The following is a 25342-nucleotide window of genomic DNA, read 5'->3' as shown; positions in this document are numbered from 1 at the left end:
AGGAAAATTTTCCTCACGCAGCAGTTTATCACTACACTCATTTATTATCTAACAATGAGGCAATTCTCATCTTAAATCTCATTTCTTTAAAGAAAGCTTCCTCTCACAATACAAAATAACACTGCAACTTGGGTAATCAAAGAATGAAAAGAGAAACTAAAGAATGGACATGCAGTTATAATTAATAAAGTAGTATACGTGTTCTAACAAGATTTGTTTGTCAGACTAAATTACCTTTGAAAATAACCTTATTTTTAAGTGTACATTTCTGTAATAAAAATATTATCACTGATGTCATATTTTAATCTTAAATATCTTTTCTTTCTATATTAGCAGAAAATCATTTTATTTCGAAATAAAGAGCTAGGATAGAAAATGATTTCTTGCTCCTACTATTTTGTAATTTGGTTTTTACTATTGTCATTTTGGTCTTTGATTGTGAACAAAGCGAAAAAATATTGGCAAGAATGAAGGTAAACATTGTTATTATGTGCAATATTTTTTCTCAGTCTCATTTGACATACTTTGGACCTTAATTAGTCAATAAAAACACTAAAAGGATACAAAGGCTACTTAAAGTGAGTTAACTCCTCAAATAGGCTAGGTACTTTTGAAAAGCTTATTTCCCTTAATTAAATAAGACTAAAGAGCAAAAGATAATTCTGAATATAAGAAATCTCTCCCAGCTAGAACGTAATCTGTTGTTTTTCAAAAGTTAACAAGTAAAAAGGTTTCATATTAAACTCAGTCAAGACCTTTACTTGACGATTCAAGTCACCTAAATAAACCTTAGCAAAAACAGAGGAGGATGCCTTTAAGATGTTCCAGAGTAAGTGGACGATGATGGTCCATATGTAGCACTGGACCGCTCAAAAAGTACAGCAAATACATTTTAAACCGCCATAATGTTTTAGCACTTTGTGTCAAGAAAACAGATTTTCTTGTAATCTTTTAAAATTGTATAATCAAAAGTTGTCCAGATTTTATTTTTTACTATTTTCAGCCCTTGTACTTACCTGACATATTGAGCATGCTTACAAAGTGAAGAAAATGAAGAACAGGTGATTACAGCATTTGATTTTCTGAAAGTCACATCTTTAAAAAATTGTCAACACCTACATCATCTTTCAGTTTGATGCATTTTATTTAATGTTGAAAGTTATTCAACATCAAAGTGAAACGTTCTCTGTATTTCATCCTATTATTATTTCAAAAGAAACATGAATAAAACAAGCGTTTGCTATAGACTGTTAGTAAAAAAGCTCCCATATATCCAATATAAAATTGACTGTAATTAAAAGGCAGATAATGGACTGTGGACTGAAACAACCAACTAATTCAACTGATGTAATGTGCTGATTTTCTTAGAAAACAAAATAATTGTATCAAGCAAGAAAATTTAATTTTACAGTGGCCACCTCATCTGTAATTATTGTGACTGATAATATAGATGCTGTTTCTTTTACAAATATGCACAAAACTTTGTCAATATTCTACTAATGTCAAAAACCCCTCAATTTTGAAAAAAAGACAAAAAAAGTGCGATTAAATTCACGTGCGCAGATGTTTGTTCACATGATAAGCCATTAAAAATTATGCCGTGCCATAACTTTTCAGCTGCTTCCTGTTGTCGTCTTCTTCGTGGTCTGGTGGTTGATCGTGCAACTCATGTGATGCAAAAAAAGTGTTTACACTGCAGTTCTGCAAAATAAACAAATTTCAATAAGGCAAAAAACAAACATCTCAGCAGATCGCCAAAACTTGATCAAAAAACATTTATTTTTTAAATGGGAAATTTCTTTTCGAAGTGTCAAATTGTGCAAATATGCATGTCAATGGAAATGCCTATTGTAATTGTGTTTGCATGTCATTGTATTTTATTAAATTAGTTTCCACTGTGTGATCAGCCCGTCAGTGGAATATGGAGAGGATGAACTTGTGTAGGTAAACCTAACAAATTGATAATAGAGAAGTTTTGTGGCCTGATCTATCACTTGCAATAAAAAGTGAAATATATATTTTTTAAAAACACAGAACAATAAAATACCTTCCACATAATATTAAACTTGTCAAAGTTTGACTGTGCAGAAGTTTACTTTTTCATTTTCTGACTCTTTGGAAAAAAATTTATATGGATAAATGAATTTACACTTTTGTTTTATTTTGACTGGAGGCTCTTTTGCGAACGAGCTCTGCCAACATTAATTTAGTGAATCATAAATCATCTACTGAACCAGCCAATTCTTTGTGTTGATGTGAGCTTTCATTCGCAGACCTACTGGTGACATGCATTGAACGTACATATAAGTGGAATCTATTTCCTAATTATGTGACTTGTTAAGGTAGTTTCTTTAGGTGTATGAAAATAAAAATATTAATCCTCTTTTTACTATTTTACTAGATGAAATGACCTGAACCTCCACCTCTGTCATTATACTTAAATAAGTCGGCTGGTCTTCAGTGTGTGTGTCATTACCACAAAGACACAAGTGACTGTAAAACATGTTTTTTCATTTAATCATTTCACATTAAAAACACACACTGTATGCTGCGTCACACAATGAGAAAAACGCTGTCCTGCAGTAACAACTGAAGCCAAAGAAGAAGAGAGGAAACAGCCAGTGTTGTTGCCACGGCAAGAAGCATCAATGTCACGTTCCCCCAGGCCGGCAGAGCACCGTGTTCGTCAGAAGCCACGACATGAGAGAGAATACAGAGACAGCAGGCTACGCCACACAGATGGGAAATCATAATTCAAACTCTCACAAAGCACTTGAATTCATTCCTACCTGCAATGCGCATTACTCTGATGACGGAGACCATGCTAGGATGATCAGGGACTGGAAATAGAAAATTCAGATTCACTAAATCTTCTAATCAGTCTCAAAGGAGCTTTTGGTGTAGAGCCATTGATAATCTCTGAGGGATCCAGCTGAATCCGTCCTGAGGTGGACGTGTGATGCTCGCAGCAGAGCGCCGCCTTCGTTTTCACAAATTCAGCCAATCCGAAGCGCAGATCACGCCGAGAACTGCAGACTGAGCAGAACCGCCAAAAATACAACCACGCCTCTTCACCTGGAGTCAAAGCTGTTTCTGATCTGCGTCAGGTGTGTTTGCTGGGTACCCGTTTCATAAGGAAAAAATTAAAAACGTATTTACAGCTCACACAGCAAACCCACTGGATTAAGTCATCCTGCCTCCTCATGGTGCTTCTGTTGTAGTTTTATACTAATTAAAATTGTCAAGCTTGTGATTTTTATCCTCTTTTAGTTGAGGATAAAAATAAAGAGAGATTTGTTGAAATAATAATAGTCAACCTTAAGCATCACCCTGACACTCTGTTAATCAAATAATGCCCAAACAATCCCTCTGTGTACATAACTCCTTGTTTGGTAAGCTAATAATTTAGACTCCGTGTCAATTAGCTGAGTGCTCCGATGAGATGCGGCAGCCAGGAGTTGGTAATTCATAGTTAGGGTCTGACATACCTTCAATGAGGTGTGTAAATAAAAACTCAATGCTACAGGAGTCACACAGCAAACCTGCCAGCTGTTAAAACCAACTAACAAAAATACAGCATGTGAACGAAACAAAATACGGGCAGAAAAATATTTATATCTGACTGTTTTCTGTTGGGGGGGAAAAAGTAAAGCCTATATTTTCTTCTCAAACCAAACCAATAATATCTGGCTTATTCTCTTATAATATTGAAATAATAAATGATCATCTACTTGTGACTGGTGACTTTGACAACCGTCTGTTCAATCTGTACATTCAAAGGTTGATTCTTCACCTGGGCCTTTAGCACAGGACTTTCCTGCAGGTAGAAAGACAAAATGGCACACATGTACTCTAAAGCTGCAAGTCCAGCCTATGTATCAGCAAAGAGAGCAAGATAGATCAACACATGCAGTTTGGAGAACAGTTTTGAACAGCTATTTTGGCAGTGAGCAACATGTCAACATTTCTTTTTTGATTTTTACATAGATATACTGCAGAAGAATTAGACCCCTCAGTAGGGATGCGTCCCACACAGTCTTTGATATTCTTTGTGCATATATGTGGAAACCCCGTCAAAGGGCCAGCAGAGCGGAGGCTCCCCGTCCTTCACTATGGTCCAAGGTAAGAGAAAAAAGCTGAGAAATCCAGCTGACAGCTCCTTAATCCCCATTAGTGCCTCAGACAGAGGGCAGTGACGGAGCACAGCCTGTCCTCAGTCCCACTGCCTCCTCCCCGCCATCCAGTTAAGATTTTTGCAGGATGCTACAACAGGGATCTGTAGCAAAACCTGGTGGAGGCGGACTTCTCTTCGCTGCTGGGTATGTGTGGCTGTGAAGGGGAGGGCGGGGGTGGACTTCAGCAGGCAATTTCCTCCAGGGTGCCCAGCGTCGTCTGGAGGGGGACCGTCACCGTGTGGCTGATGGATTCTGAGTGGTTTGCCACTGGGTCACAGGAGCTCTGAGAAGGAAAGATGGAAAGACTTTTAAAAGGTATCGAGCCGAAGCAGGAACACGCCTACAAACCCTTCTGGTTTGTATAACCAAGTGAGGGTGCTTCAAACAGCAACAAATCAGCAGAAATATTCAGCATCTCTGCTACAATGAATGGGGAGTAAAACCAAACATAGAGCAAAATTTTAAGAGAAATATTCCTGTTAAGTTTGAGTTGTGCTACAAAAGGCAAGATGAAAACAGTAAAGATACTCATGGGACCAAATGTTTCAAGATAAGCCTTAGCAACATGAGAACTACGTCTCTTTTGAGTCAAAGAAAAACCAAGACAAAGTCATTTAGCCAGGTGTGCTTTCCTCAGATTTGAACTTTCATTTACAAGAACGATTTTTGTTTTCAGCGTCAAAGTGTCCAAACTGAACTTCAGATCAAGTGAAAACAAAACTCTCACTCACATATAGGCCATACCAGAGGTCTTAGAAAAATCTCTGTTGTTATGGTAAAAAAATATTTGTCTGAATGTCTGACAACACTTGTACAATTTCCTCATATAAATGACCTTATTTTGCAAATTTAAAAATAAAAAAATCTACATATAATCAATTTTTTACTAGTTTTAAATATTCACTGTTGATATGTCTCCCAGAATGTGAACATGTATTTTTTTTGGTGGAATTTTTAAATGTATAAACAGCCTCAGTATGACAACAACAAAGTCTATATATAATAATAAGCATTAATATGATTTAATGTAATTTATAACGCTACAGAACAAGCAATGCTTAGTTTTAGTCTTGTGTTTTAAGAGAAATAATGTTACAGAGACAAGCCTGTTTAATCACATCTAAGGTATTCCTTAAAAAGAATACATAAAACATAAAACATAAAACATTGTAATAAGGTCTAATGACATTCAAAATAAATCCTAATAAAATGCTGTCAAAGAAATATTAAATTCACTTCCTGCCAAATAAAAAACAGTTTTCATATAGAGTTTGAAAAACGCATGCTTTTCATATGAATTAACAATGATATAAATGCACTCATGTCATATTTGAAAACAAACTGTTCTCCAGATCTAAAAACAAAACGCTCAAACACAACCAGCATCTCATTTTGTGAGAAAGAAATAAATTATGGGCGAGTGCCAGAGAAGCCTCCAAAATCAAACAATAGTATCTGAACACAGATCAAACCGTGTCTGTTACTTCTTTGTGTGCCCAAATCTTCTGTTCCTGTCTGCGATATTTGCACTGCCATTGCTTTTTTTGCAAAACCAACACAGGCAGAATATTCAGAAGGCGGTGTGTTGTCTCTGTTACTAAGAATATTTATTTTGCCTAAACTGCAACAGTGTCATTTCTATCTGCCTTGAACAGAGAAGAGAATCAAAATTATCTGCAGAGCGACATCTCGTGTTGTAAGTTATCAGTGCTGAAGCTTTGTTCACACCTGCTTCACACACTTTTACTTCCCTTCTCGACTAACATCGCAGACAAATTTTTTTTCTTTAAAAAAACCTCCCATCAACAAACCTGTTGATTGAATCTTTATGGTGACACATAGGTTTCATTATACGGATGAATCTACAGGGTGAGTTTTCTTTTATTTTTAAGCTAAAAAGCTTTTAACTGTTCACTCATTTTTCATGTTTCTTTCACCTGCTTTTGCAGAGACAGAAAAGAACAAAGTTTGAAGAAAATGATAGAAAATCCACATGCTAAATGATTTGAAATGAATATGCAAAGGTACCACTTCCTCAGCATGACTCTCATCTTCCTCCTCTCTGCTGAGTAAGTCCAGTAATCTGTCCTTCACCACCTGTAGATCAGAAAGTAACACAGAGAGCTCTGTAGAAAAGCATCTAAACAGTTCTTCTTCTTCTGCACTGAGTGCAGAGAGAAAGTTGGCTGTAGTCAAGGTGAACATGGATGGTATATAAAGAAGCAAATCATTCCAGTATGATTCAGAACAAAAGCTCTCCAGGTTAGCTTTGGAGAGAAAGAACAGGGTGATTTGGGGGTTTTAGATAGCAATGTTTCAATTATGCCATCAGAATAAAAGCAAAAAAGAAGAAAAAAAAAATCTTTGCAATTACTTTCTCTCTGAATTTTAGAAATCTGAAAAAGTGTAGACAATTATCCGCTCATCTGAAAAAAAGATGAAGCTGAAAGAAACACAAAAGCCTTAAAAAGAAGCATTCAGTTGAGAAAACGTAATAGAAATTTACAATCCGTGGCTCTTTATCTCAGCCAGCTCTAAAGTAAGTCCGGCTTTTATCTGCTTTTAGCGTGAGCGACACTGACTCTAGTTTCAGCTGCTTTGGTAGTCGGTGCTTCAGCTTTTCACAGAACCAGAAAAACAAACCATTGAAATGAGATGCTACAAAAGCTCCTGCTATGTTCAACTTCGAAGAAAAGTTTTTTAAAAATATGGAAACTAAACGGGAAATACATCACTGTACCATTCAGTACTGCAGTGAAGCTAACACCACACTGACTCGGTATGTAAAACAGTTTTTTAAGTAAAATGGTAACATACCTTAAAGTACAGAACAAAACCAAACTTTAAGAGAAATGATTATTATGGCTGAACTTAAAGATTGAAATCTCCTGGATCACTCGGCTATTTGTTCTTGGAGTAGTTTTGAAGTGTTTTTTTGTATTTAATCTTCTCAAGTCTGATTAATATAATTAACTTTACTAACTTTAATATTTAAGTGTGATAAAAAAGCAAAATGAGAAACAAATGATATTTTGTAGATCTGTACTGAAATTGTTCTTTTTTTATAAAATAGTAATTACTTAACGGGAGATAAAGATTTTGCTTCTCAAAAATCATTTCAAGACTTTATCACAGTGGTTGGTATACAAACATTAAATCTGCGTCATGTAGTTTCATTTCACCATGCTGATGATTTTACAATATTGTTTTCTAAAAACGGCTTTTGGAAAAAGTGTATGTAAAACTAAAAAAAAAGGCATGTCACTGACCTCATAGGCATAGTCAAACAGTTCCAAGATGGTGAGGATGCTGGCTCCGATGAACAAACCCATCTGTCCTCCAATATCACCTGCAGAAAGATGTGTGTGCAGTAAGAAAAAAGAAGAAATGGCCCACATGACCTCAAATCATAAGATTAACAAATAGAAAAAAATATTTATTTTCTTTTACACGGAGCTAGCTTATTGTAGTGCTTCAAGCAAGGAGGCGGCAGAAAGCAAAACACTATTTATCAGTATTTTCCAATGATAAAGATGTGTTCAAAACTCTCAGAATAACTTGCGTAGAGGCTTGGCATTACTTAAAGGAAATGTTCTATGAGCAGGGTTATGAGCAGTTTCTTGAGTTTTGGATAATAGTTCCATTTTTGTGTTAATTCTGGACCTTCAAACCTTTAACATTCACAGAAATCCATCTAACTTAACAGACAAGTTCTGGAAATAAATTCTAATAAAAGGCTTGCTGGGACAGAAGTGATAAAAATTCAAATAAATCAAAAATGTCAAGGTGACCCATTACCATTAATGTCATCGGATGCATATCTAGGATTAATAAATGAATGAGCGATGAACCCAGGTTTAGCCAAATGAAGGCCAGTCCAGCAGACATACCCAGTAATCCTGCCACCTCATAGGCTTTTTTCTGCTCGATGGTCTCGTAGTTCAGAGCTTCAAAGAACACATCCAGCACCAAGATGTTGTCTCTGCAAAAGAGGAAATATAGTCAGATTTTTTTCTAACGTAGGAAACGTAATGATGAACGATTTTTAACCGCATGGACGGAGAACGCCCTTGTAGGTGCAGCAAAAGTATCTGATACTATCTATGTTATAGAACTTAGCACGTAATCACATTCAGTTGGACAAGCAGTGCAAAAGCTTTCAAACCCTTAAAACTTTTTCTAATCATAAGCTTCAATGTATTTTTAGATTTTGTGTGATTCATTTTTACAAATAAAAAAAGAAGGTGTGATGTGCATTTTTATTCAGCCTCTTTTTTTCAAAATATACTTAAATATACTTAAATAAAAGCCACTGCAACCAATTTCCTTCAAAAGTCTCCTGATTATTAATCATGTGATCAAATTCACATGTTTGTAATTTGATCTCAGTAGAAATCCAGCTGCTGTGTGAAGGTTTTTTGTTAGAAAGCCACATGGAGACCAAGAATCACAGCAGAAAGGTCAGAGGTGAAGTTGTGAAGTGGATTAAAACAGACAAATCTGTCAGCGGCTGCAAAGACTCAATTCTAGGCCAGAGGTTCACCTTCCAGCAGAATAATAACAACATACACTCAGAGCTGCAATTTTTATATTATTTACAGGTTAAGGCCAAGGCATACTAAGCATGTCAGAGTGGCTTTGTCAAAGTTCAGACCTGAAGTAGGAATCAGGAGACAAGATGTGCAAAGTGGGTCAGAACACATCCCAAAAGGCTTGTAAAATGTGGTTCTACAAAGTACTAAACAGGGGAGGATAACTAGAAATGCATAACATAATTATCAGATTTTAACTTGGAAAATTAGAAAAAAAACCTCATGTTTACAACGATGCACTTTCTTATGTTGGGTGAAATCAAAGTAAAATACAATATATTTAATACTTCTGTCATTAAAAATAAGAACAGGTTTTTGTAAGGCTCCATAAATCTAAGTTTCTCAGTCATTAAAAACCCATCTATGAATAAATATAATAAAACAAGATTTGAACTCTTGTGCCTATATGCAATAGATCCATTGAAGGCTGATAATTGTAATGTTATATTTAATGAGTAATTCCAAAAATGATAACAAGATGTTTTTATTACATATATTCGTTTTAAACATTTCATAGCAAGTCAATTGAGAAATTGTCTTTTTAACAAATTGTATCGTTTTAAGCAGAAAAAGTCTGACAACCTAAAACAGTCAGTTGTTACGTGCTAATATATTACTTAAACGTTAAATGTTTAGGTCCTGCTGCAGTCAAACTGTTAGAAAAATACAACTACTCACGAGATATACTTCTCTGACTTGTTGAACTTCTTCTGCAGGTAGCGCGCTGACGTCTTGCTGGGGATTTTGACCATGGACAGCTCCTTGTTGTAGCGGGTCATGTTGCACGGCGTCCTGCACATGCAGCTGCTGCTCTCCACAGCCGACAGTTTAGCTTTGGACAGAAATGGTAATGGCCACGCAGGAATTTGGGCGATGAAAATGAAATGCGTTGATGATGGATGGGATGAAGTTGACAGAAATGGGAAACATTTTAGGCGCATAGTCAGTCTTTTCCATCAACAGGGTCATAAATATTTTGACACATCCACTTTAAAAGGCTGTAGCTGTCTGGGTTCCATCACATTATTAATTCGGAGCTTCTGATGGACTCATGAATATTGTGCTGACCCTGTGCAAATTTCATTAAGGCCTTCTACCCTCGAGACATTTTAAATATAACAATGAAAAAATAACTCTTGTTTAAAGGACCTCGGTTGAGATGTGATAATAAAATCTCATAAAATAAAGGGCCAAAAGGAAAGTCGTTTGCAGATCAAACAATGGACACATTAATCTAATGTTATGTAAGAAGATCAATTGTCAGCTGATGCCAGCCAGAGCATTTTAATTGGTGTTTTATTTCAGTAAGAGATATGTGAGAATTTTATACAACAAAATAAAAATCTATATTTAGTGTGTGGAACTGGAAAGACAGTCTTTAGTTTAATAACTATTAAAACTTTGCATGTTCATTTAATGAAAGGAGAAGGACAACAAAACAGTTTCTTCTCCGTTGCAGATTTATTGGAGCATTAAGGACTGAGTTTCTTGGTTGCACAAGGGCAGTAAAAAGGTAATGACCACACAGTGAGGACGTATTTTACACAATACAATGACGTGCAAACAAAATTACGATTGGTCGGCTGTCTCTGCCCTGTTAGAGCGTTATTGATGAATTATATTATCAATTAGGACAGTTACTGACTGAAAAAAGCTGCCTGACTTTGTACAATTTGCACTTGAAGTTATATATAAAGAAGACAGCCAGGACTAAATGTCAGCATATTCTGACATTTCATGCAAATTTCACACAAAGCCATAAATTTACATCAATAAAAACTTAAGATATCATTCAAGTTAATATTAGAAAAATCAAATCAAGACATACTTAATTATATAAAATAACTTAAAACAACCACAGCTGACCAAAGTGGTTCACTTAGCAAACGACAACTAAAGCTAGCAAAATTATCAAAAGTAGCACAACACACGTATTGATGTCCAGCTTAACTACAGGTGAAGTGATTGAAAAAATATATATTCTAGGCAGAAACTTAAGTTGATTAGCTGTTTGAGTGACGAGAAAAGGTGGACTTGCTCTACTTGTCTCTACAATCAACGAACAAGAGACCAAGACGGATTGTAATAGCAAAGAAGATCAGATTAGAAGTGTCAGGTCAAGTCGTTACAACTTTTAAAAGATAGAAATACAGTTTTAAACTGATTACTGTAATAAATAGGAAGCTGGTGCAAGATTTCTAATCCAGGGCTGGTGTGATTTTGCAGTTTGCTTCCAGTCAGGAGGAGCTGTTGCATTTTCTACTGCCTGCAGACCCATTAGCAATGCCTGATTAACACCTGTAATCTGACTGAGATGTAATAAATGGATGGATTAGTGTCTCAGACGGGTCAGGAGGGATGGAGGCTTTGATTTTACTGAGCCGACAGAGTTCTGACAACGTTGCTAATCTGCTTGTCCCATTTCCTGGCAGATAGGTGACATTATGAATCTAATAATTCATAGAATAATCATGAGAGGCATCTAATTGCAGTTAATTATGTTTTCAGTGCCTTATTTTCTGTCTATACAGAAACATAACTCAGCTTAGGTAGCTCTTTTTAAATGAAGATGTACTCTTCAGCTTTAGTTGTAAATTTCCACAGAAACTGTGAAGTGCCTGCTGGGATTTTATTTATTTATTTATTTTTTACAAATGTGATAAACATGGAAAACAGATCAGTTTCAGACTAAAGTAGCCTCTCAGCCTCTGCCTCTACACACTCTGAGCTTCAGAAAGCCAAGTGGATCTGACATTTCGCTTTTGTATTCCACCTGAATTCAAAGGTCATGCATAAAAAAAACACACACACACACACAACATGAGGACAGAAGGAGAGCAAACATGACTGCTGAACACTGCCCCATTTTACACAGCGGCTCAGGTCGTGTAAATGTTTGCTCCACAGAAGCTCTAATGACAGCGTAAGTCATAGTCTGCATCACAGAGGGGAAGAATGTAAAGCTGTGAACACAAACATGCCCTGGAGCGGCTTCAGCTGAAACAGCCTTCACCCTGACAGCAACAAATTTTCGCCACAGAAAGCTACATTCAGGGCTCTACTTTGGCAGCTTGAAGATGGAAAAAACCCCTCAGTGAATAGTTGTGTGTGACGCCTTCAGCTTACTATAGGAAAACTCAGACAGCGATGATTCTAATGCAAAGAGACACAAGCCTTTCAAATATAGCTCAGTCTGAAGTGTCTGTCGCTCAAACACCCTTCACTAAAGTTGGAGACTTTAAAATTGTTTAAACAGATGGCATTACTGAAACACCTATCCAATACAGTTTTAAGAAATCCTTAGATTTCAGTTTTTCTTTTCTTTCAGGAAATTCACTGGTTATTCTTTGAATGGAAAATAAAAATGGGTTAATGCTTTCAGAGCTGCACCTCACTCTAGCAGCTCTGTAGCAGACCTGCAGATCACAGAGCAAAAAGCAGATCCCCCCCCCACGGTGCAATAATAGCTGCCGGGGCCTCGCAGACATGTAAGGGAGAGAGAGGATTTAATACAGCTCCACAGTGGTGGCTTATTTTTTATTCAAATGTGACGTTATTGGATTCATAAGAGCACCTCTCTGCGCATTTAAATGACCAATTCTTTGTCCGAGCCTTGAAACCTTTTGTCCACTTTCTTTACACATTTTCTCTTACTTAGAACAAATTACCATAAGCTCCTTACGGCATTCTTACTTTGCAAACTTAAATCCCAGCATATTTTGGAATATTACCTCATAAAAAACAAAAACAACTTGAATGGATCAGAACTACTGATAGAGTCCAACTATTGCACCATTTTTGAAGAACTGATCACTGAGCTGCTGCAGCAGGAACTACAATCAATTATCAGGCAGTCTGCATCTAATCAAGGAAGATTAGAAAAACGAGATGTTAGAATCCAAAAGATGCAGCAGTCTCTTAAAAAAGAAAAAAGAAAAAAAAAAACAATAAAGATTTGCTTCCATAACCTAAGGGACACAGTTACAGAGGTATAAAAATCCAATCAAACTTTGGTGCATGCAGCATCCTCTGAACGGGGAAGCCAACTGCAGGAAAATACACCAAATCTTTCTGCCTTCCTACATCATATAGTGCAACTTCCTGCTTCAGAGTGCTTACTCAGTCACATTATGTTGCACTAAATATCCTTATGGTGTGGGAGTGTACAGCTTTGATGCCAATTGCTTGCAGGTATTGTTGCCCTTGGCTGCCTTTTTTCTGCTTTTTGGAAACCTTTCTGGCTTTGCAGAAATAATTTACCATTTGATGGGAGAAGTGTGGGCTGAGCAGACAGAATGCTGTGAGGGGAGAGAATGTTGCACTAATGGTGTTTTGACCACTTGTGTAAGTTAACAGGGTTAGAAACCACTCAGTAAACTTTTAAAACAAGTTATTAATACCTTTTCAAAAATATATACAGTACAGACCAAAAGTTTGGACACAACTGTGTGTCCAAACTTTTGGTCTGTACTGTATAATGTTTTTTTCTACAAAACAATTCATATTGTTACTTAAGTTTTAATTTAGCCATGACTTATAAAAAATAAAAAAGGTTTATTTCCATTAATTTGGGTGATTTAAGCAATTAATTAATGTTACTTTTTTTACATTAGGCTGATAAGCAGCAGTGATGTTATGGCTTTGGGTTGAGGGTTAGCCGTCGTAACAATTCCCTGTATTTAGCTTAGATTAAATGACTTTCCACCATAACACCAGGCTGGACTGGAGACTATTTTTTAAGAAAACTGATCTTTAGTGTGTGCAGCAAAACACTGCAGATCTCGTTCCAGTCTGCAGTTGCAAGTGTTATCTACTCCACTTTGGTAAGCTGAGGAAGCACCAGGGATGTCAACACATTCGATAAAGTCATTGAAAGGGCAGGTAGACTTATTGGACAGGATGTGGACATAAGTAGAATAAGTCGGGGTCAAGAGGTCACGGAACAAATTGCTCTCCATCAAGGGGAGTCCAGCCCGCGCGGTTCAGGACCTCCAGCAGAGACAGCGGAGCTCTTTCAAAGACTCGCTCTCTGCTCCCCAAAAAATGCTACAACAACTTTCCTCTGTCTAAGAGCTGACATTTTCACTGCTCTTAATTTTCATTTTTAAAAATCTATTTTTGTTTTACATTCAAAAAATTGCATATTTGAGCACTTATTTGGAATATCTTTAATGACCTTACAGCAATCACATCCTTATCATGGTGGCAGACAAACTTTTACATTGTTTCCCTGATATTTGATGCTTTTCTATCAGAACCTTAATTTGACCAAACAGGAATATTCCAACATGTGAATATGAATTAGACTCAAGTATATGTATTGTTGATGCTGCCAGATGTATAAAGTCATCAGTCCATTTCAACGATGCTAAAAGTGAACTAAACTTGTGGCTTATATCATTAGGAGATGCTGCAAACGTAATATATAAAATTTTTTGGGTTAGGAATAATTTGATTTTAAACATGGATAGCAATCAAAACATACACATGAGGTGTTGCTGGAAGTGTTTACGTTTGAAGCAATTACTGAAGCATGTTTCAGTGTGATATTTACAGCTTCTAACAGGAAGGAAAAAGTGTAGTTCAGTTAATCAGAAGTGGACTAAAATACACAAATTCAGTGCATCATAAAACTTCATGACCTGTGTTTAAGCTCTGTGCTCTGTGCATGTCTCTCTCTCTTACGTCAAGGACTGTCTGTCTATATCTGTGCTCTGGGTTCAAAGAGCCTCAGCAGCCTCTCATTTTCTGCCTCCGAATGAATGAATAACATGGTTTAGCAAACCATGCACAAGATAAAAAGCCATAATTGTAAAAATTGGCCATGCAAACATGGCCGTGTCTCATAATCAACGCCAAAGACGTAACCTGGGGAAATGTATCTGAGACAGGTAATGAGGATAAAGATTCCTCACGGATCATTTAAAAATTCCACAATCAGGGCCTCGAGAAGTAGAAAGAGTTGTTTCCATGGAGACAACAATACCATACTGCAACATTTCTCAAGTAAGGTCTTAAATGGCATCAAAAATGGGTTACTGTCCAACCATATTGTAAATGATAACTGCAATAAATATACACAACTTGCTTCTTCAAAGTCAATATTAATTATGAAGTTTTTTTTGTTATTCACTTCCTGAAAATGTTTTGGCTCATTCCAGGATTTTTGGAACAAAATGAGAATATAAACACCATAAAGCTGCAGCATAATCCTTTATCCTCAGTTATTTTTTTATGGATATTCTGAACTAATGTTTAAATAAAAAGATCAAACTTAAAGGGCTTCGTCTATAAATTTAATTTTAAAAATCCCATATTGCTGAACTATTAAAAATACAGCATATAAATAACCCATGTAATTATGGATGCATAAAATAGTAAGAAGTCTATAGCCACACCTAGCTTCTTTCTCTGTGATTATCTATAGATTTGCAACAACGTAGACACATGACTAAAATGGTTATCATTTAAATGTAAAGGTAGAAAATGGAGTAGCGAATTTTTGCACAAGTTGGATTAAACCAAAGCCAAAATAAGATTTCTTTGCGATTGTTCTGCTTCTTTCCAAATAAAGAAGAAACTTATTTTTTAAAAATATTCTCAAGAACATTTGGTCAGCCTACAAATAGCACTCCAGATAAAATGATGTGCTGGTTGTGTTTTTTTCCACCTCTCAGTTCCTCCCTAAAGTAAAGCTTCCCATACCTCCTGTTTCTTTCTTATATAATTTTACTTCAGCCTGAGTCTCCACTTCAACAGAGGCATTTATTTCTCCTTCAGTTGGAGGTGACACCATCTAGAGACTCATTATACAGCTTGTTCATTTTTCATTTGGCAGACCTTCCTCCTCTCTTAGTAGATTTTGTTGCTTGTAATGCCAAAAATTTATGTCATTAATATATTTTTTTTATTCTTTGAGGTCTTTATTTACCAACCGATTAAAATGACATCAAATGTGATTTTAATGACATCTGTATGAGTATAGAGATACATTTTTAGTGACTTTCATTTGTTTTGCTTAATATTTATACCCTACTCTTGAAATTGACGCTTGGATCTACTTATTTAATGTAGAACATTGTATTTCTATTCATATCTCTTTGTCTAATTTCAGGAAAAAAAGAAACAGAAAACTGATTTTGAAGATGAAACCTCAGTGATGGTGTTGAGGTCTTCTGTGAATGTTTACCTGTTTCCCTTTTTGTGTATGTTAAAAAAAGAACCAAAACGGACCTGAACTTCGTACAGGTACATTTTAAATCCCTATATATGAATTCTTGAATAGGAAGGAAGAAGTTAACTCTCCTAAAACCTTTTACATGTCTCCATCCATTTACGTCAGTCCAGGCTTTGTGATGTATTATCTCTCTGACTATCCATGCATTAAATTGAACTCTAACACTGCGGTCCCTGTCGACTCTGCTGCTGGTTACAGACTTGAGTCCTTCACACAAAAGTGGAAAGATTAAGATGGCTACCATCTGAACCTCATGCACTTCACCAGTGATATGGGGAAAAATCTGCAGTTTTATCAGTGCAATTTGATTATACCGCAGAACGTAATAAAAGTTTCTGAAACGAGTAGGAGTATTTTTTAATTGTTCTCTGAGTAAATTGTTTTGCAGTAATTTCTTATAAACCAGATATATTTTTTTGACTTCATCTTTCACTTCTTTAAAATTCATCTCCACAACAGTCTCTGCCAAGTCATTTTCAGAGGCTGTAATCATGCATAAACCATGCTACTGTATGTGTTTCTTCTTGACTTGTAGGGGTGAGTGCATGTGTGTCCAGGCTGTCTTACCCAAGGCAGGCTCAGCACAGTCTTTATACTGCTCAGGGGTGCAGTAGGAGGCGTCACCTGGGAACAGAATAAATATTGTACATTACAGCAGCTCTTTAATCAGTCTTGACGCTTAAACATGAACTTATTGGAAAACCTAACAAATGAAGTGAAAATGTGAATGAATGAGAATTTTTCTGTGAGAAACAGCCTCCATGTACCTCCCAGGTACACCTTGTAGTCCTAGGGCTTTTTAAAATGCCAACAACTAATCCAGTATTGATTTGTCATATCAATATGATGCTGGTAAATCTCCTGGAAAATACTGCAACCTTGCTGAAAACTCTTGTTGATGAATGAACGCTCGATACATCATCGCAGAGTATAACAGAGATGCTTACCTGGCATGTGCACCATCCTGCAGTTGCAGTTCTCCACAATGTAGCGAGTTTCACAGTCAATTCTGCAGGCCGTTACGCTGTAGACCTGAAAGAAGCCCGACTCCAGAGCTTTGGACTCGCACTCTCCCCATGGGGGAGGCAGGTAGGTCAACTGAGGGGAAGAAGAGAACCAGGAGTCCAGTTAACTTTCTCTGTCAACTGGAAAAGAAAATCAAAACATTTTATTTCTTAAGGCCAGAAGTAAAGTTATTGTCTTCTTGTTAAATTATAAAATAACTGGAATTATCAACATTCTTTGAAAGCAGAGTTACATTTTCTTAGTCACACACTAGCATGAAAAAAGACCCAAAGATTTCAGAAAGCAAATCACTGTCTCATGGGGAAAATGTCTTATTATAAGTGACATTATCAGCCAGTTGAACTGGTGCTTTTTCAGGAATTGTTTACTTAAAATAAGCTCCTATTTCTTGTTGAAAAGTTATTATTATCTTATTTCAAGCCTGTTAAGATGTTATACCAAAAAGACTTGGTAAAATTTGGCACTTTGAAAGGACGGCTCCTTTATTAGGTTTGAATAAACACGAGTAAACTATACACTTTTCAGTGACTTTAAACAAATAGAAATGAAAATAAAAACTAAGTAAAAACCACTGAAAAGTTTTGTAAATAACCAACTGAATTCCAAAGATCACATGGAGGCAGAGCGCTTCAAGAACCAAGATGGCTCGGCAGACAATAATTCAACAGTTAGCCAGACTCTATGACAAAAATCCCCCAACATAAAGTGAGGGAAGCACGTAGAAATGCTCCTGTGGTCGTGAAGGCTGGGACGACAGATGAGGACTGAGGGACAGTAGGCTGAGCAGCATGGAGGCCCATCTGCTCCACAGCACAGGCATCGAGGTCCAGCCCTGCTTTGTATCCATCATCCTCTGTTCCCAGTTTCCCTTGCTGTCATCTCAGAGCATCCCAAGTGAGTCAGCTTGTTCTGCCAAAAGACGTTTTTTTGGGTGGGTAGACCATCCTGCCAGATTAAACCTGGCTCCACTCTGCTTGTTGGTAATGACAGAATTTGAAGCCTTGGCTTGATTTCTTTTCAGGTGATATTGCTTCTCAGCTATGGTGCAAGATGGAAGATGCTATTATCTTAGCAACACTAGAGTAGAACAATAGATTTAGACTAAATCCACGCAGCAGTCTGGAAAGCTCGGCATTTCAGTGTCCAGAAACCTTCATTCATTTGGATGCAGCTAAATTGTTTCTTATTATAATTAAATATGCCTTTCTCAAAGCCAGCAGCAATTACATGCCATATACTGACATTCAGAAGCTATTAATTATGTCAGAGATATAAAAAATGTTCTTCTTAGCAATCCTTAACCTTTACAATCACCTTCACATTTCACCTTCTGGCCTAATTAAAGTCAGATGTAGCTGATGTGAGATCTGATTAATTCTCTGTAATCAGATAATTCAATATCACTTCTCACTATGTTGAGACCTGTGGACCTTATTGTGGTCTTATCTAATAAAAGCCAAGGCTTGTGGGCCACTCAATGTGTTATTAATCCATGCTCGATTCCCCTGTTGTACCAGAGCAATACTTTAATTAGGCCATACAGCTCTGCAGACCAGGGATGTTGTTAAAAAGTAGATAACAGCATGAATTACAATGAGGTCATCCCATTAGTGCTGCCTGGGTGAGCTGAAATGCAAATTGTGGACAGTGGGTTCGAGCAAAACCACCCTTATGTGTTATTGTTGGATTTCTGAGCAGAGCGCTAACCAGCAATACAAAGACCCTGGGTTTGAATTAGGAGTCTTCCTGGAAAAATAAAGATGTTTTGTCCATGGAAATATTGCCGTCCTGTGGTAGAGGAACAGCATGCCCTTTTAGTTTAATTTGAAAGACTACTACTGAATTCAGAGAGCTTAAATAAAAAAAAAAAAAGGCTGCATGAGGACTCTGTCGGCCCAGAAGTTCGCTTGATTAAAGCTGCTTTGATGTAGGTCTGATGGTATTAATTAAAATCTGTTAATTTAATCTCTTTGTTAAGCAAATTTTCCAGGCAGACTGACTGGTATCTGTTACCAAGATTCACTTATCACCATTTTAAAATGAGCCACACGGCCATATTTAGATCTTTCTTTTAGGTATGGTGTCAGTCATAATATTGATTGTTATTTCTTAGATTTAAATAAAAAACAACTTAAAGTAGAAGGTGAAGGAGACGGGTCAAAACTTGCAGCAGCTCTGTATCAATTAGCAGGGGTAAAATTTGCCCTTTTTTCCTCTTCTGTTCAGAGGAGCAGCGTTTTCACAGGCATGCAGAGGACGACTCGTCTACGCCCTGCCAGTCACAGAACAGGGCTGGGAGACGAGCACAGACCCTGAGAGCCTCATTACTCAGGAGGCCTACACATTGTTGAGCATGTCTCCTCTCTAACTGTTTATTACTTCAATACACTGAGCTCTGATGTGGGAAGGTCACATTTAAACTTTATTGAAGAAATGTCCCAAAACTCTTAGCTGAAATATCTCATCTTGTTTCCAGGATGACTTAATCATTCAGTGTCGTTTGACCGACTTTGAAAGACAAAGATAAGATGTGCATGGATTTAATCTGATTGGATCATTCTGGGTCTGGTATTTTACAAAATGGCAGTGATGATGCACTAGCAGGACTGGATTAGGAAAAAAATAAGTTGACCTGTGCAGCCATTTCAAAATGTACTTTAAATCATTGTACTCCAAAAACTCAAAATCTTACCAAATATATTTGGTCTAGTTTCTTGTGCAAATGTCTTAGTACACTTGAAATGAGACCAAACTAATTTCCAAGCAACTTTTAAACAATTTATATGAGCTTGTTTAAAGTCAACCATTCCATAATACTGAGAAAACGTATTGGTTTTCACTTATAACAAGATATTTCTTCCATGTTGAGAGTGAAATAATGTGCCAGTACTAGAAGTAGCACTTTTTCATTAATATGAAAATATTCACCATGCATTCATTCATTACAAACATCATTGAAGCAATATGGGTCATAAGGAAAAGGCTGAGAAGAAATTTAACTTTTTATTCTTTAAAAATACAGTAGCCTTACAAATCAAGCCTGTGATTTAAGTAATGTGAAATCCATAAATAGTTAATTCTGGATTTGGCTTCTCTAAGTACAGCAGTTTTGAAGTGTTGTGCATGTTTTAAATGTTTGCCTGCTAGAAAACACTTGATTTGCATGAAGGGAACATCAGCTGGTTAAATCTGGAAACAAACCACAGAGGTAATTAAATTTTCTGATTCAGGTGTGGTGCAGCGCAGACACATCTAAAATATGCATAACATCGACCGTTGAGGACCAACCCACCTCTGCCCTAAACACAGAAATAGCAGTGAAATAGCTCTGTTTTTCTAACATCAGTAAAAGGTACACAGATAGCAAACTGTGTTTTAATGAAGTTCTGTTCAGTGCAGAATTATTCAGTTCAGGTTTCATCGGAGTAATCATAATAATTGTTAACAATTAACTAGGGGAGGTTTAATGCAGTCTAAATTCCTTAGATAGCAAAATAAGTATGAAAAAACCCTAAATTGGTGCTCTACCTCGATATCAATTTTGGCTAGCCAGCCCTGTTAATGGTAATATTTTCTTACAGTGTGTAAAAATTGTTCTTTGTTTACTTTTTTCTGCTGGGTATCCCAATTCTGCCACGGAGATGACTTAAAAACTTTTGAGGAAAAACTTTTCAAACAAAATGAGCCAATTAAGGTGATGCTAACTGTCACTGGACAGTTGATCTACAAGGCAGATTAATAAAAAAACCAGACAAATACAATATTGACTTCAGATTGCTTCACAGTGAATATAGTTTAAAGATATGGGCTGCCACTTAAAAACCCAGTGGAACTGTGTAGGCATATTGGATTTTAAACAAATCACACCAATCCCGACTACCAGAAAGAAAGGAAGAACAGGGTTGAGATTGGGATTGCAATCAGCTATCTAAAGTAGTAATTTATGGCAATTTCATAGTGGCTACGCTCTGAGAGGTAATTCAAATCAATTTGACTCAGAAGTACTTTGTACAAATCTTGTGCCTCATATTAACAGCAACAATGGGCACACAGAAAGACACAGAAATCCATTCAAAGTTAAATTCAGAGACTGATCAACAATCCTGAGGAGGAGATGACGACAATGAAATCAGGATATTCAACTGAGAAGAAATGGTTGACATCTTGTCCATACCAACCCTACTTTTAGTTCAGGGTCCATCTAAAAAAATCTTCTGCCAATTTTGTGGCAGATTTCCTTCTACTTTTGTCTGATTTGGTCCTAGAGGAAGAGAAAAACTACAGCCAGAATAAAACTCTGGTTCTTATGTTTTTGCAGTGGAAATACATCTAAAGTAATTTGATATCAGTGAAACAAACCAAGGAATGACAGCTCTAATAAAACCTAATTAATTGTGTTAAAGTATTCATGTATGTGTATAATTTTAACATTTAACAGCACTATTTCCATACCTACATTGATGGGACAATGCATTCCATTGTCTTTTTGTTTTGCTTTAGCCCCCACCCATATCCAGAAACTTTAAAACTAAACTCAGTACTGATCGGTGATCATGACTCCCTCATAGAACATATGTAAACGTTTTGTACTAAAAGCCTTTTGCAAACCTTTCCTCAGAGCAGTAAACTCAACAATTCCCTCTGCTTCTTGGCATTTATAAGCCGCAGATGATGAAAGTTTCAGCTAAAATACCGCAATGTAACAAACAAACAAACAGGAAGGATGCCCATCTTTGCTTAGTTTCATTGCGGCATCACAGATAATCTGAAAATAATCATTTGATCCAACCCATCTGGATGGAGTACCATTTACAGAGACTCCCCACCTGCTCCTCAGCCTGCTGCTGCACAAACTTTGGCGCTGCCAACGTTGATTTAGGACCTTCTGCAGCAGCCCCTTCCACTAAGACGTCTGAGATTTTTATTCATTTGGCATCAAACTTTTAAACTTTTTGTTTTGCATGTGTTATCCAATTTTTCCATATTTATTTCCATTAGAAATAAAGGAATTATACTGATGATTTGTAGTGTAAAAGTTAATTAATTCAATGGGAGAATGACAAATATGTTAGAAAGTCAAAACCTTTCAATGTTTATAAAATTGTTTTAAATTTCAAATAAAATTTCAAAGTAACTTTCTGACAGAAACATAGGAGCATTTCTAGGAGCTTTCCAGAAACACTTTTCAAAACTAAGCATACATTCCAATAAAGTTTCCAATCACTCCTGCTGAATGTCTTAGAGTTGCTCAATTTGTCCTGACCTCTCTGAAAAGCCTCCCCAAAGCTTTGGTCTTGACCATTTTGGAAAATTGTTGAGTGTCCCTAAGTCCTGTGCCAGACTGGACTGAGTCAACAAACCAACTAATCCAAATGAACTCTACAAATTTTGCCAAGAAGTGGAAGAGTGGATAGATTATACAATCAGAACAATGCCATCAACATTTTGATGGCAATAAAAAAAATATGGCTGTGGTTGGACGATTGTGCCAATGTATGTACAGTTAAATCAGATATTTACGTACTTACTAAGATAAATAACATTTTCTTCCTTATTGTCTGACATTAAAGTAAATCTTCCTAGTTTACGTCATTTAGGATTAACAAAATAATTTTTATTTACCATATGCCAGAATACTTATAGAGAAAATTGTAACTTTTTTCAAATTCCCAACTTTACATACTTTACCCTTGTATTTGATAGAATTGGCCAATTCAGATTTCTCCTCATAATATTATCTCAGGTCAACTTTGATGACAAGCTAAGTCCATTTCCTTTAGAACATTTGCAAACTGTAATGTCTTTTAGAGAAATTGATTATTCTTCTAAGTGTGGCCTTTCAGGCTACTTTAGTAAAGTTTTGTTTCAATGTTGATAACAGTGAGTTAAGTAGTAGATTTTAGCTAAACAATGCATTTCACCAATAAAAATCCCAAAATGCTTTACCAATGCGTAGCCTAATATTTTAAACACTAACTTAAAGCTTTAGAAAACAGGAACACTCAGACAGAGCTCTCCACCGCACTATGAGGTCTATTTCAATTTACAAGACTAAAACAATACATTTCTGTATCTTTGGCCTTCATGTTGTCACTGAACTCCCTAAGCAAAACAGTTTCTGTTAAATGAATTTCACAAAATGAATAAAAAGATTAATAAAATGTTTTGTGTTGTTCCAGATTCGTTTGGATTTCTCTGTGATTCACACCAGCAAGTAGTGAGCTTCAGGTTTTACCCTAAAGAAACATACAGTACATACGTGTGAATCTAACCAAATGTTGAGAAATAACCTAGAAGAAACAAAGACATAGCTTCATCATCTCGACTTAACCACATTGTTACAGTGATTAGCACTGACTGAGTTATCTTTTCTTGCACAACAGCCAGTAGTTTCACAATGGTAATCTGAAGTCTTTTTCTTTGCCTTCTGAAACAGGAGAAACAAAATCCCAAAGATTGACATTTTTACATGAACTCTATTCCATTTCACAGCTGAGTATTAAAAACTTTAACTGATGTGTAGCATTGCTTCATGTAGCTGTGAAATTATCTCATCAGTTGAAGACCAAGTAAAACTGAGGTTTAAAAACAAATGTGTTTTTATGAAACTACATCGCTACAGTGATGTTTCAATTTCGTAGCCCTTTGATGAAAAGAGAAGCAGCAGGTTCTTAGTTCATTAAAGGAATTGGCACCGGCACCCGCCTAAAACGAATATGTGGTTTCTGTTTTTAAAATGTGTAATCTAGCTGTCAGCTTACACAAAGCTCTTTAAAAACTGCGTATAAACGCACAATGAAAACAAAGTTAATATGTAACAGGTTGGCATTATGCAAATGCCAACCTGAGAAAAAGAATGTTGGGAAGACAGCAGTGCTTTAAGTAGAAAAAAATTAATGCCGGTGCTACATTTAAAGTCACAGAAATGTGGGACAGAAACATGGATATTATTTTTGCAGAGAACTAATAAATAGATCAGTAGTTTTATTGTTCAGAAATGACAAAGGTGTCGTGAAGTCATTTTTAAGAACTTCAAGGGTTGTAATGTTAAGGGCATTAGAAATAACATTGAAAAAACAATGTTAGAAAAGAAATACTCATTAAAAACAAAGTTAGACTAAATAGTTTGATATTTCAACCCTAAACTCTGCCTTAAAGTTCCAAACTATTGAAAATACTCACCGCACAGTACTTCAGATATTTCTCTATCAGATAACTGTGTAACATTTGTATCTCCAGATTTGAGCTGGAACAATGTTTTCATATTTTTATGGAGAGAAGCTATATGTAGGTTATGTGTCACGGTTATTTTTTATCTGGGCCAATTCCCTGTTAGCATTCAATCGGCATTTGTCTGTTTAAGTTTCTGCTTCTTGTCAGTGTTACAAAACACTTCATAACTACATTAGGTAAGTCTGACGGGGGCAGAATAAACAGATTCATCTTGAGATGTGAATAGGCTACTTGAACTTCAGTGAAGAGCTTTGATAAACAGCCATCTGAAGTAGAAGAACGGCAATGGAGAGAAAACATTAACTGGTATTGGCTGTGTGTATCTGTAGACCCTGCAGCTTAATGTGACAGAATAATGTTTAGTATGATTGAGTAAAGCTTAGATTGGGTTGAGAGCAACTCTACCAGAAAGGTCATAGATGGAAACAATAGGCACAAGTTCATCACTCATCTGTCAACAGTCACCAGGAGACCGAAGAGGTCACCTAAAGGCCCCAAGGCAGAACAAGAAAAAAAACATAATTCCCCCCTCACATATGAACCTGGATGCACAGAATCTAATCATGCCTGTTATGGCAGGTTATTCATCACATTATCTCTAAGGGATAAGCAAAATGTGTGGAGTAGAGGTGGGGAAAGTGCACAAAAAGAGTGATGATGATAATGATGGGGCACCTACCCTCTGCTCCTGAGTGGCCACGAAGGTCTGGAAGCCAGGGGCCACGCCAAACCCAAGTTCGTGAACAAATGGGGGCTCCGCCTGACTGTGGATCTGCACCCGCACGCCTGCCTCAAACGCTGTGTCCTCTGCAGGAAAGATGGAGAAACAGGAAGGACAAAAAACAACAATTCAAAAACTAACTCAGCTCAACCGTTTGAATGCAAATGCATCAAAATCCGATTTTCATTTCAGAAACAACCTTTTAGCAATAAATTCTGGGGGTTCTGACTCTAAGCCTCTGGCTTTTGAGATCGTCTCTGAAATAGGAAAAAAAAACACACACACTCAGACATCCTATTTGTTGTGACATCAAACACAGGTGCAGAATAAGGCTTGGTACTAACTCAACAGATGAAAG

General features: G+C 36.6%; 1 protein-coding gene across 2 annotated transcripts in view; it reads right to left on the bottom strand.

Annotated features, from left to right (window-relative positions):
- Positions 1 to 2490: 2490 nt before the first annotated feature.
- The window catches only part of asic2 (acid-sensing (proton-gated) ion channel 2), a 344015-nt gene continuing 321163 nt past the window's right edge, over positions 2491 to 25342 (bottom strand). For both annotated transcript variants that reach the window (XM_032587728.1, XM_032587727.1), the window contains 8 exons: positions 24943 to 25070; positions 16952 to 17102; positions 16572 to 16628; positions 9446 to 9599; positions 8066 to 8157; positions 7445 to 7524; positions 6204 to 6272; positions 2491 to 4458 (listed from right to left, as the gene is read on the bottom strand). In XM_032587728.1, coding sequence (XP_032443619.1) covers positions 4357 to 4458; positions 6204 to 6272; positions 7445 to 7524; positions 8066 to 8157; positions 9446 to 9599; positions 16572 to 16628; positions 16952 to 17102; positions 24943 to 25070 — 833 coding nt within the window. In that variant the 3' untranslated portion in view covers positions 2491 to 4356. The remainder of the gene's footprint in view (positions 4459 to 6203; positions 6273 to 7444; positions 7525 to 8065; positions 8158 to 9445; positions 9600 to 16571; positions 16629 to 16951; positions 17103 to 24942; positions 25071 to 25342) is intronic.

The sequence above is a fragment of the Xiphophorus hellerii genome, chromosome 16 (genome assembly GCF_003331165.1).
Source record: "Xiphophorus hellerii strain 12219 chromosome 16, Xiphophorus_hellerii-4.1, whole genome shotgun sequence".
NCBI lineage: Eukaryota > Metazoa > Chordata > Actinopteri > Cyprinodontiformes > Poeciliidae > Xiphophorus > Xiphophorus hellerii.
This window is presented reverse-complemented; position numbering and strand designations above follow the sequence as displayed.